Below are 12,659 nucleotides of genomic sequence, written 5' to 3' on the forward strand. Positions count from 1 at the left end.
TTGCACGTACCTGCAAGACAATTTCTCCTTTTGGTCTAGAGACTGCTCCATTGAAACCGTATATTGTGCAAGTGGAAGAACCAGTTTGCTCCGCTGTCAAACCCATGCGTAGGTAAGGTTCGTAAAACAATACATTTAATGAACTTCCCCCGTCAACGAGAACCTTCGTAACGTTCCATCCATGGATTGGAAGAGTGATCACAAGTGGATCATTGTGCATTTCGACCTCCTGATTGACGTCTTTTGTTGAGAATGTTAATGGCGTGGCCATCCATTCTTCCCAAGTGCTAGTAGGTGGTCCGCTTAGCTTGAACACCTCATGGGTTTCTAGCTTTCTTATTTTTCGAGCTAACTCGAGGATGTCTTCGAGCAGTTCTTCTTACCAAGTGCTGGAGAAGGTGACCATGTTGATGTACTTGCCATCCGGAGGTAATTCTACCCTTTTATTTGGGGCCACCTCAATTTCACCTGGTTGTATCTGTACGTGCTCCATGAATTTTCCTTCATTTATGAATCTCTAAATTGTGTTCCTTAGGTGATAGCATGTATCAGTTGTATGGCCATAGTACTGATGGTACTCGCAGTACTCCTTAGCCTCCTTCGTTTTATCTGGTTGCTTTCCTATAGTGTTAGGGTAAGAAAAGCCCGGCTTTGCTCCTTCCTTGCTTAGGATGTGGCAGAATGTGGTATTTAGCTTCATGTAGGTCTTATCTACGAAATCGTCTCTTCCTTTTCCTCTGACTTTGCCATCTCCGTATTTTGATCTTTTGTCTCGAGAGCTGGTCTGCCCCCCGTCTCGTTTTTCCTCTTAGGTATCTCTGGAATTGGTTCCATAGAGTTGGTTCGTTGCGGAGCTGTTGTTATCTTTGCTTGTGACCTAGGGTTGTCCCTATGGATTTCTTCAAGTCTGATGTAATGTTCTTGGACAACCTTGAGCTCTCCTTCGGAATCAAAGGCTTTGTTGTGAAGCTCCACGAAGATAGATGAGTATCTATCAAGTCCGTACTTATAGCAATTAATGATGATTTATGGATTGACTTTTCTGATTGCTTGGCACGTCTTCTTCCACCTGTCTGTATACTGCAATAATGTTTCCAGGGGTCCGATAGCTAACGAAAATAGCCTATCTAACCCTGCTTTTGTTGATTTGTTGTACATGTATGTCTCCAAGAATACCATAGACAATTGCTCAAAGGAGTCAACTGAATTTGCTGGTAAATTGTCATACCACGCCAATGTTGAACCTGTCAAGCTTGCAGGAAAATACCTACAAAGTACTACCTCGTCTATTTCCCAATGGGAAAGGACACGAGTGTAGTATCGTAGGTGGGATGCGGGGTCAGAGGTACCATTGTAGGTCTGAAACGCATGTACTGGGAATTTCGCAGGGATAGGCTCCCTCAAAATGCGGAGAGACAACGGAGATGTTTTCGCTTCATGGAGCACTTCTTCTAGTCTTGTGCTTGCATGGCCGGTTTTCAACCCTTGTATTTCTTTCCGCATCTTATCCATTTGCTCCATAACCATGTTCACATTGTGAGCATCTCTGGAAAATGCCTCATCATAGTAGGATTGGGAGGGATTGTAGGTTGAGTTTGTCTCGTCTGGATCGTGGTGCGTTCTCCTGGCTCCCTTAGGTGGGTTAGCCTTCGGTGGGTTAAGATCCGCCCTTCGTATTCCTGAGATAGCTCTGTTCTCACGCCTTTTTAGCGGAGTGTGAGTTTGGTAACCTTCGATCTGTATGTCCAGCATGTCTTTGAGATTCTGGTTCTCCTGGGCCATCTTGTGCATTGCATCCTCATGTTCCTTGTTACGGAGTAGCAAAGCTGCTACTTGTGCTGCCATTTGTTCTTCGTTGTGTATTCCACCACCCTGAGGAGTGTTGTCGGCTTAATCCTCAGAGTTATCCACTTCTTCTTCTATGAATGGTGCATCTGGACCTATTTGGATCGGATTTAGGTTTCCCAACCCTCGTCTTGTAGGAACTAAGGTTCTGGGTAACCCTGCATTGGTCGCAGGTGGCTTCGTAATAGTGGGATGCTCCGGAAACGGCATGCCGTAAAGTGGTTGATCTCCCGATGTTTGCCCCATCCCTTCAGCAAGAATAGGTGATTTGTTAGCAATCGTTCTTATTGCTATCTCACTTTGTCCATCCTATGCTTCGGTTCTTTGGTTTGCTTGAGACGGCTTTTGAGATCTTCCTCTCGTGATTGTTGGTCGTAAGCTTGTTGGTACATCACTTGGTTTCTGCATGCCTTCGGCTCTTTTTATCCTGCGATCACAGAAAAAACGACAGAAATTTGCTATTTGGGTGCCTTCGTCAAAAGTAGCAACTAATGCTCTGACACAGAACTAAGCAGTTTTTTTCAGAAAAAGTACTGAAATGACGTTTTGAAAGACATGTATTAAATTTTTATGACACCCTTGGAAGAAATAACCTTAAACGTTGAAAACCAATTAAAAAGGGGTGTCAGATCTCCCAAAAAAACAAGGTTATTAAATGCTTTAGAAGATCTTTTTTCCTTAAAATCTCACTGAGATTCCTCTGCAGTCAGAGGTACTCGGATCTAACTGATGCTTTGCCGGAAAAGGCGTTTTAGTATAAAACAAAAGTTTTAACGTTTTGTGTGTGCGTTTTTGTGAAATTTTTTGTAGATCTGTGAGATTGCTAGTCTTTAGAGGCTATGAACTCAAAGAACTTGCGAGAAAAATGGACGAACCAATCACTAGAAAGTGAGATCCATCGTTGTTGAACTCAGATCTCTTTTGTTAAATAAAATACTCTTGTTGTGTCTTTTAGTTTTGATTAACTTTAGTCATTACTTTTGGCTTTAGTTTTTTTTCTAGTCTAGCCTTATTTTCAGCTTTGATTACTTGTTATCGATCTAAATATTCACTCTTAATATCGAATTGTATTTCGGTCTTTCTGACCTTTCATATTTTTAGTCAATATACTTTTACTTAAGAGCTTATTCGATCTCTTATTTTATTTTTTTCCTTTGGTTTATCAACCTATTTCGGAAAATTTTCTTTCTTTTAGTCTTTCAGTTCGTGTTGTTTGACATTTGGTCTTTCGAACTCTTATATTTTATTTGATATTTGATTTGTCGACCTGATTGGAATATTATTTTTAATCTTTCAATCTATGTCGATTGACCCTTGGGTCTCTTTGACCTCGAATCTTGTTTTTTAACTCTGATTGGGATCGTTTAGTCTTTCAGTCCATGCATGTTGTTTGATTATGTTTTATTTTACTCTTACTATTTTGAGTTTTATTCTCGACCTGTATTACTGAGGTCAAGATTTTTATTGTTCTTTTATCTTTTCAACCTTTTAAGTCTTAGATATTTTCAGGTCGGTTAGTAGTTCGACCTTATGTTTTTCATTCCCTCAGTTAGCTTTGCCATCTTAGGCTACTTTACCGCTCATTTTATTCTCATTATGACGGCTTAATTAACTTAGTCAACTTTGCAATTATGTTTGCTTTGCAGCTCGTTTTAATCCTTATCTCGATCTCTATATTCGAACTCGTTTATTTTGAATTTTGTTATCTTTTATTTTTGTTATCACTGCTGAGATAGTGGGTTTTATTGCTCACCTAATTTTCTAGTGACGTGCGCTTCACCATTATAGCAGAGATAATTGGGTCTTATTTCCGAAGCTACTTGGCCAGGGTGTTATTCTGTACAGGTCAGATACCAGTACAGAGTTTAGTAGTAGGTATTAATATTCGGCATACTCTCTATCAGTCTATGGTATTTCGTACTCTTTTTAACTTCCATTAACCATACGATTATGATGCGATACGCCCTAATGACCAAAATTTCGAGAACAAAGATCTTAAAACAATTTTAGCGAGTGTTGATACTTCACTAGATTTCCTGACTTAGTCGGTTCGAGATTTTATAAGAATTTTTTCTTTTTGTAGTGGGTATTTGATCACTTCACTTATTATGCTAACTTTTGTCAGTTCGAGCTTTCATAATAATTTTTTTGTAGTGAGTGTTTGATCACTTCACTTATTCTATTGAATCTTGTCAGTTCGAGCTTTTATAAGCATTTTTTTGTAATTAATATTTGATCGCTTCACTTATTCTGCTTACTTTTGTAACATCGAACTTTTATAAGCATTTTCTTATTGCGGTGAGTGTTTAATCACTTCACCAGATTCACTGATCTTACTAGTTCAGACTATGGAGTAAATTAAGCTTATGAAAGTACTGTTTTATTTTTAGATAACTAAAAATAGGCATTACAGACCAGAAGTCTTGAGACTTTTTATTTTCCTGCACTTTGGCAGTTACAGTTTTACTGATAGTACTTTTTGAGGTGAGATATGTAGGCGACAAAATATAGCATCTACCAAATAATGACAGCTGCATAGGTCTTAGGAGCTAGAGCGCTGAGAAAGAACCTAGGTCGAGGTCGAGTGAACGAGTCTTTAATACGTGCAGGACTTATAAAGGACGTCACATTTTGATAATCACGACCTGAAGATGAAGAAAAAACTACGTGCACGATCTGAGTTCTGGAGCCCACAGTGAAGACAGAGACCGGAGACAATCTAGAAATCAGAACTGAGAGCTCACGACTTGGAGTAAAAGCTACGTGGTAAGAGAGAACTACCCAGGTCGGAGAGGTTGTTTGAGAAAGAAGTAATGTTCAATTGGATAATGACGTCATCTCCAGCTAGATTAAGGAGGTTTCCAATTAGACATGCTTCTTGTATGATAGATACGCCAGTATAAATAGCCAGAAAGGATAACTTGTAAACCAGTATAATGTAAAGAACTTTGACTGATCAATAAATAAATACTTTTCAGTATTCTCTCTCGCTCCTAATTCCTTCTGAATTGACAGTCTGACTGATAGAGAAGATAATTACCATTGCCTAACAAGTGTGAACCGAGAATCACCTGAAAGTACCGTAAGTTGATTAGAATCGGAAATCGGTTAACCATATCATTGAACGTTAATTCTTTCGTGTACGAAGTCTCTACTTCCAGGACATGAAATATGCATCGTTGTTGGCGCTATAAACAACTTTTTAACATCTGAATTATGATTTAGTTTGGAAAAAGCATGATAGGTCGTAATATTGATGTTTGGAAAACCCAAATTTGGGAGAAAATATGGATTTTTTCAAAAATCTCTATATGTGCATGATTTCTTGATCTAAATGCACGGATATAAGCTTTGTTATGCAAAAAGCGCATTGATCTTTAGTTTTTTTTTTTGTTAATGGTGTTTAGCATGAAATATCTCCAATAAGGTAATCTCTACCTATATCTGAGCATTATACATATAAATCATCTCTAATCTCGCATTCTGATCGTAAAGATGTGCTACTATTTTGATCTACTTTGAATCTCGTTTATGATGATTGCTTGAGAATTTTTGATCTCATCTATGTGTTATTTCATATTATATTAGCTTTATCATCTAAAAATTGAAGAATATTAGCAATGAATCATGTAGATCTAGCTTAATCTTATCTTTTTACATCAAACAAGCGTAAAAATGCATGATCTGAATTCATCATCAACGAATCATTACATATACGACATAATTCCTGCCGATCTAGCTTCATCTGTTCATCTTGTGTAAATAGTCGCTTAACATCATTTTTATAAATTTGATGTGATCTCTAAAGATTTGGGATAAAATTTAGAGAAAATCTATAAATAATCGGTATCTGGTTATCTCATTGTTTATATCTGTAATGTTTCATTTATTTTGAATCTTGTAAAGACTAAAATGTCTGATTTATGTTGAACATAACTTCGACATAATCATCTATGGGAAAGTTGAAATAGAATTCAATAGAAGTCGGGTTCTTTTCCTATATCTTAAAGAAAATATAACCTTGAGTGATAAAATCACCTATATTTTAGATCAGAAGTCACACTGCGCATTATTGATTTTCATCTAATTCACTCGACAATTTATCACGGATCATTATATCAAAGTCAAGATATGACTGCCAAAATAGTATATCTGACTATTGCATCCCAAGAGAATATTTCAGATCGTGTACAAATAACACATATTTACCTAATATCCAAAAAGATTCTCGCAGAAAATAGGTCTAAACCCTAACGTGTTGACTGTCACTCTGTGTAGTACAAACAGATGACGATCTCAACGCCAAGAAGAGTATTACCTCCTTGACCTAGCGTTACTTCCTCAAGTCGGACACCAACATCATAGGTGATACCTCCCGCAAATACATCTGAGGTACACCAACTGTCAAACCTTAGATGCAGATCAAGCCTTCAAGTCGAGCTAGAATTTCAGCTGATCCTCGACTTGAGCCATCTAGTTCACGAGATGAAGCACCAGTCACACCATCCAATGTGTTAGGCCCGGGCGGTCAACAAATAGCAGTTTTGGTAGGACAAGCGGTGACAGCTGGAGGAATGAGAAACCTCTCCAGAGCTTCACCGCTGAATGCATCACCTATGGTATAAATTCCACATGACATGTTTCAGAATTTGCTGAGGTCCATCTCAAATCTGACTGACAGAGTCAACCAGATAACCCCACCAGCACCAGAGATGACAGCACAAAGTCCATCAGTAGTTCCATCATCCTCAAGAGATAATATACCTTATCCACACGGGACAAGCTCAATGATTCAACCGTAAGAACAGTTGCGACAACGGTTTGGAAATCAAAGCTCATTAACAAATCAATATCTGTCAACAACTAGACAAACAAACTCGGAACTAGATCTGGTTGTCCAGACAACCACTATCCAAGAATCGGTTGATTCTAAATTGGAGAGAATGTTTAAAGAACATGAAGACAAATTTAAGCTTCTGATAAACAAGCCAAGGAGTGGCCCGACCTGCACATTTAAAGATGGGCAACTGTCAAGAGAAACCAGAGAGTGTCGACTCCCTGAAAAGTTTCACTTACCTCACTTCAAAGGATTTAATGGGGATACTGACCCAAATGAGCATGTCTTTCACTATGAACAGTTGATAGCTCTCTATCCGGAGAACACGTACATAATGGCGCATTTCTTTCCAAGCAGTTTGGAACAATAAAACTTGATTATAGAACATTGCAAACTGAGGTTCTAATCACTTGCTAACGACAGTGAAGAATGAAAAAGGAAAATATGGAGATGAATAAAAGATATAGAATATTTTTATCAAATGTTAATAAAGTTTAAGCCACTCCTTTTAGGTGTCACACCTAGTCTGTGCACGTTACTCGTTTCTACTGTCTAACAAAACAAATTGAATCATTCAAAATGACTATATCAAACATAGTCGTTCAGAGGTAACGTTTGGTCTGGGTACCTACTACTATGTTGGACAAATGTTGGACAAATATCCGACCAAACACTAATTTTGGACAAAACCTGAATACCAAACGTTAAATAACTTTTTGAAAAATATATATTACTAGGGGATACTATCACAATCGGTAGATAATGGACTTCACTAAACTCCCGATTGTGAAAGTAAAGAAATTCGAAAATTTATATTTGGGGCTATCACAATCGGTGGATAGTGAACTTCACTAAACTACCAACTGTGAAAATAAAAAAGTTCGAACTTTTATTAGTTTTTGAAATTTTATTTGGGAATACAATGAACTTTACAACACTACCGATTAGAAAAATAGACAAATTAAAAATTGGGGGAAAAAAAATCAATTTGGAGTTTTTTGCATAATTGGCAGTAATAGATATTATCGAACTACCGATTGTGCTTCTGTTTTGGAACAAAAGTATGTAATCAGTAGATATCATACTCCATTATCTACTAATTATGTGACGTTTGCGCATTAAATACATTTAAAAACCGGGTGTTTTTCTAACGATCACATACAAAAATGGGTATTTGAGTTTTTTCTTAATACAAATAGGTAGGTGTTAAGAAACATTAAACCCAAATTTCATTTGTTTGCTGCATTAATATCTTTATTTGGGTGTGATTCAAAGTTCTAAAACTAATTTGGGTGTGATCCAATAAATCCTAACAACTAACACTAATTAACCAAGGACAGTTTAACCATTATCAAAAAACGATGGATAAGGATTTTGGGGCAGCCCTTAAACTTGCCAGGGAAAAAAAGGCTAGCATTTGCATTTCTGCCATAATTTTGACCGAGTCCGTTTAGGTCCCCTCAATTAAGCCCATACAAGGTCTCAACTTAGTTATTAAAGGGAGTTCCTTTATGTACCCCATGAAAATACTAATGGTACCCCTTTATCTAGGTACCCCTCAAATTTATTTAGCTACCCCCATCAAGTCTAGGTAATTCTCATACCCCCGAAAGGAATAAAAACATAAACCCTGTATCTCATCTTTCATATGAAATTTCAAATATTTCAAATTGCACTTTCAGATAAGATTTCGATATAGTTTCAGGAACATAACATATGGCAACAATTGATAGAATTCAATCACGCTTTTCAAATTTCAAGAGTTCTGTAATACAAGGCCATTATGACGCCGCAACTACTAATAAAAAGTTCTTTCTTCTTCCGCCGTTAAAATGATGTCTCTGAAGTTCTTTCTTCAAGAGTCCGCTAGAACATCTTATAAATGCAATATAGGATGTAAACTAAATTTAGGTTTTTTTTTACTAAATAAGTTTTCAATGTAAAATTATTTTTGTTAATTGGAAACTTAAGGTGAAAATTTTGTATTAACGGTGTTTGAAGAAATGTCCGAGTTAAATGTTGTTTTTGTGTGTTTGAGGGATTCTGTTTGAGGGATTCTGTGAGCTTCATGTGATCATTTTTCTTTGTTTTGTGAAATTGAAAAGAACACGGTGTTGAATTTAGTGGGTGAAAAATTAAGAAAACTGTTTGTTTGTCCACAATACAATTCCACTTTCTATCACTCACTGTTGAAGTACATTTGGGTAATGAATATTTCCCGGATCTTACAATGAATTTTGAGTTTTTTCTATGCAGCTCGTGTAAACAGTTGATGAAGGTAATTAACAGAGAAATTAATTCACGATTTGGGATTTACCTCTGAAGAAAGTGAAACTGTTTTCTTTTCTTCTCGGTCGGTAATTTTTAAGGGGTATCAATATCAAAAATTTCAAGTAATCTTCCGATTCTGGTATTAACTAAATTATAACTACCATAACCAACTACTGGGGGTACCGTTAGTATTTTCGAGGGGTATATAAAGGAACGCCCTTACTGAAAAGGGAAGTGAATGACCAAATAAGGAACCACAAACAATCTAACTGATCAGTTGCACATTATTACGTTGTTCTAAAATAAGAAAATACAAGGGGAAACAACAAATATATTTATATATTCCTTTTTACAGCTCAACTATTTTCTATGATGATGTTTGATCCCGTCTTGACGTAGATGGAAGGCTCTTATAGGAGTCTATTTCTGAATCTTCTTCCCTTACATCTTATTGTTTCGTGATTAACTTCTGTTACCGCTTGAGTGATTGAATTGTACTCTTGATATGTGCTAATTCGTGCAGTCAAAGCCTTTACAAACAGAAAGCCATATTATCAACACCAGAATCAAGAGAACCGCAAGAACAACCAGCTTGATTTTCATATTTTGATACCACAGCTTTCGCCTCAATTGTGTTCCCTTTTTCTTGTATTCTTGTGCCTGAAAATATCATTTAGTAAAAATGTTCAGAAGGTGGTAGCAGAGTTATCTATTAAAGCAGAATTGAATTCAGTGTCCAGGTTACGATGCCAACATTTGAGTTCAGGTCTGCAGCCTTCTCGGATAGAATGTCTATTTTCTCCCCTCTATCAACAACCTGAAAAGCAATTCTCATTGTTAATAGTTATACACTGCTCTGACAAATTAGCATATGGGCAACATATTGCTTTATTTAAAATGTTAAGAAATCTAGACAATAAAATATATCCCTATGAATAGCTTAAGAGATAGACCAACGACAAACCCATCAGGCTTATGAATTTACTTCATGGTTGAAAGATGCGGCAATAAGTATACATGATATTAGATGAAAATTGTAGACAAAGTCAAGAACAAACATATACTCCACAAAACAAAATTGTGTTCGGATAGCATCTTGCGTGGGAAAGTGTAACAGTGACATGAGTAAGTTTTTATTAACAGAAAATCCTTGAGCAAGTTTTTATTAACAGAAAATCCTTAAGCAAGAATGCTTAAAAAGGATGTATTTGATCTTATTATCTCAAATCTCAAACAAAGCATATATTAGTGTACTATGACTGATGTGGCAAATCTGTTTCTTAGATATACAACCTATATTCGCTAAAAAAAATTTCAATTACTCGACAGATACATGATATTGGTTTTCTATTTTAGTCGGGATCTGATCATTTTCAGGTAAAACTATAGTCACCCATACAAATTGAAATTGTGGGTCACATAAGATTGACTAAAAAAAATTGTGCTTTCTTGGACATCACCAGGTTAATAAAGAGAAGTCTGACACAGAGCATATGGGTGATTCGATAAGCAATGTGCTGGGGTTAAGCACAAAGACGAAATGAATATTTGAGACAGGTCAAGCCCCTGAAAACTCCAAGAAGCTGTATCCAATTACCAGAATAAAGCAAACCCTGGATAACTGGTGACAGAGTAGTTGAGTGAGAAATACAAAAAGGATACAAACCTTGTCTATATTCTCAATCATAATACTTTTAACTTCTGAAACTTGTGCCTGCACTTTTGATAGCTTTCCAATCTCATCAGCATGTTCAATGATGTAACGCATGTGTTCCTTCATAGCAGGACTGCAGTTTATTGGCACAAATTTAGCTAAGGAAAACTCTTGATCTGTTTTAGCTACTAGAAAAAAAGGTATACGACTATCTTTTCTAATAAAACTGAACATTAGTAGAAAATAATTACCCAAACTCCTTGTTAAGACTTTTAGCGATGGCAGTATCAGCTTTACCACCTCCATATCTCTTCTTGAAATCTGCTCTCACACGTTCCAAAAAAGCTATAGATACATGCTTCCCAACCGTCTCTTTGGCAACAACACAGTATGCTACACACAACGAAAACGTGAAATGAAGAGAGAAAGGTGACACACAACAAACTGTTAAAACTGCCTAAATTAGTTTAACACGTCAGTAAAAAACTAATTATCTCTTAGAAGACCGAATACAGTATAAACGTGACATGGGGTGGTATCAGCTTCCTAGCTCAAAGTTTATGCAAGTATCTTTCACATCCACACACAAAGTGGTCCTATATAAAATAACCAAAGAATCCTATATGGGACTACAATATTCATAAGAAAAATTCGAACAGGTATTAACCAAACTGGTGACACATGATCTAAATTAGTATAATGCAGAAAATTCTTCTGATTTGAACAGAAAAAAACAACTTGCTGCTCCCTCAAATTTTTTTGAGAAGCAACTCGTGAGATTACTTCCGACTCAAATAGCATGTCACAGTTAGCTTCCTATTGTGTTGAAATACAACGACAATCTAATGTCACATTCTTCTCCGGGACAAATTGGGAACCTATCCCAATATTGAGATTCAACTTTCACCTATGACCTAGCAACGATAGTTTGATTTAGCAATATCTTCTTCAGTTTATCCCTTCAACTCAAATGTTCTCCCCAGAAGATTTTAAGAACTTGTATATGGAGATCAAAATTCATTGTTCGGTATTTTAACCAAGGTCTAACAAGTTCCTAACTCTTCCACAAACTAATCTGAATCTGAACACTAATTGGTCACCCAACCCGACCCCAGCCCAAACCAAATCTTAGCTCTAACGAACACTACTACTATATATCAAAATCAAAATCGAAATCTAACTTTGCTCAACAAAGCAACATAACAGCATAAGAACCCTAAAAAAGAGAAGTAAAACAATGAAATAAAAAGTATTGAGTAAAGAAATTTACCATATCCATCTTCAACAAGGAAATTAAAAGTATGATGATCACAGTTGTAGGTGAACTTGTTATTAGTAGAAGGAAGTTTTTGAAGACATTGAGTTGCAATTGCTGGAAAATTGCCAGTAAACTCTGTATATTCAGCTAATATCATTGTTCCTCTCGCGACAAAACTATATATAAACGATTCCTGACTCATATTTTCTTTCTTTTTTGCTTCTGAATTAATCTTCACTGTGTAAAGAAGAACGTATAGAGAGAGAGAGAGGAGAAGAACCCTGAACTTAAATTTGAAGATCCAGTTGTTTGTTGGATGTTGGGGAGGTGTTTTTTTTGATTGTTTGTTTTCTTCTTTTCTTTTCTTTTTACATTTAAAATAGGTATTTATTTATTTATTTATTGAGGGTATGTTTTTTGTGCAAGTAAAGTCAAAATACTGTAGAGTTTGAAGACGTGTGAAAATGAGTCTTGAGACAAATATTCTGTCAAGCTTGTTGCGGCTTAATCAACAAAAGACTTATTAAAATCTTCTTTTTTTTTTCCTTTTGTTAAAGCGGATCATTCGATGAATTCAAAAAATCAAAGATATCAACAACATTTATAAAATGATTATTTGGGGGCAACCAAACATGCCAATAAAATTATAATCCTACCAAGTCTTTTGTTCCGGTAAATATTTCTTTTTTATCCCATTTGATTATCCCTTTAAGACATTCGCTTCAAACAAAAAAATTAATATACACATCCAAGAGGAAATGTCGCATTGTATATGATGAAGATTGGACTAAGAA

The 12,659-nt window shown here is 36.1% G+C and overlaps 1 protein-coding gene across 1 annotated transcript; it reads right to left on the reverse strand.

Moving 5' to 3' along the window:
- Positions 1 to 9,192: 9,192 nt before the first annotated feature.
- Positions 9,193 to 12,225, reverse strand: LOC113349654 (vesicle-associated membrane protein 724-like). The gene is made up of 5 exons (XM_026593661.1): positions 11,878 to 12,225; positions 10,859 to 11,000; positions 10,620 to 10,740; positions 9,708 to 9,770; positions 9,193 to 9,613 (listed from the first exon to the last, which is right to left on the reverse strand). Exons 1-5 carry the CDS (start codon positions 12,065 to 12,067, stop codon positions 9,464 to 9,466), a joined length of 666 nt encoding a protein of 221 aa, XP_026449446.1. The 5' UTR covers positions 12,068 to 12,225; the 3' UTR covers positions 9,193 to 9,463.
- Positions 12,226 to 12,659: the final 434 nt, after the last annotated feature.

This window comes from Papaver somniferum, chromosome 2, assembly GCF_003573695.1.
Source record: "Papaver somniferum cultivar HN1 chromosome 2, ASM357369v1, whole genome shotgun sequence".
Classification (NCBI taxonomy): Eukaryota; Viridiplantae; Streptophyta; class Magnoliopsida; order Ranunculales; family Papaveraceae; genus Papaver; species Papaver somniferum.

Excerpts from the sequence above, each read along its gene's own strand:
- LOC113349654 (XM_026593661.1), bottom strand. The coding sequence starts at position 12,067 with ATGAGTCAGGAATCGTTTATATATAGTTTTGTCGCGAGAGGAACAATG. Across the intron at positions 11,001-11,877 it reads CCTTGTTGAAGATGGATATG|CATACTGTGTTGTTGCCAAA; the intron begins GTAAATTTCTTT and ends CGTTGTGTGTAG. Across the intron at positions 9,771-10,619 it reads TGATTGAGAATATAGACAAG|GTTGTTGATAGAGGGGAGAA; the intron begins GTTTGTATCCTT and ends ATTGCTTTTCAG.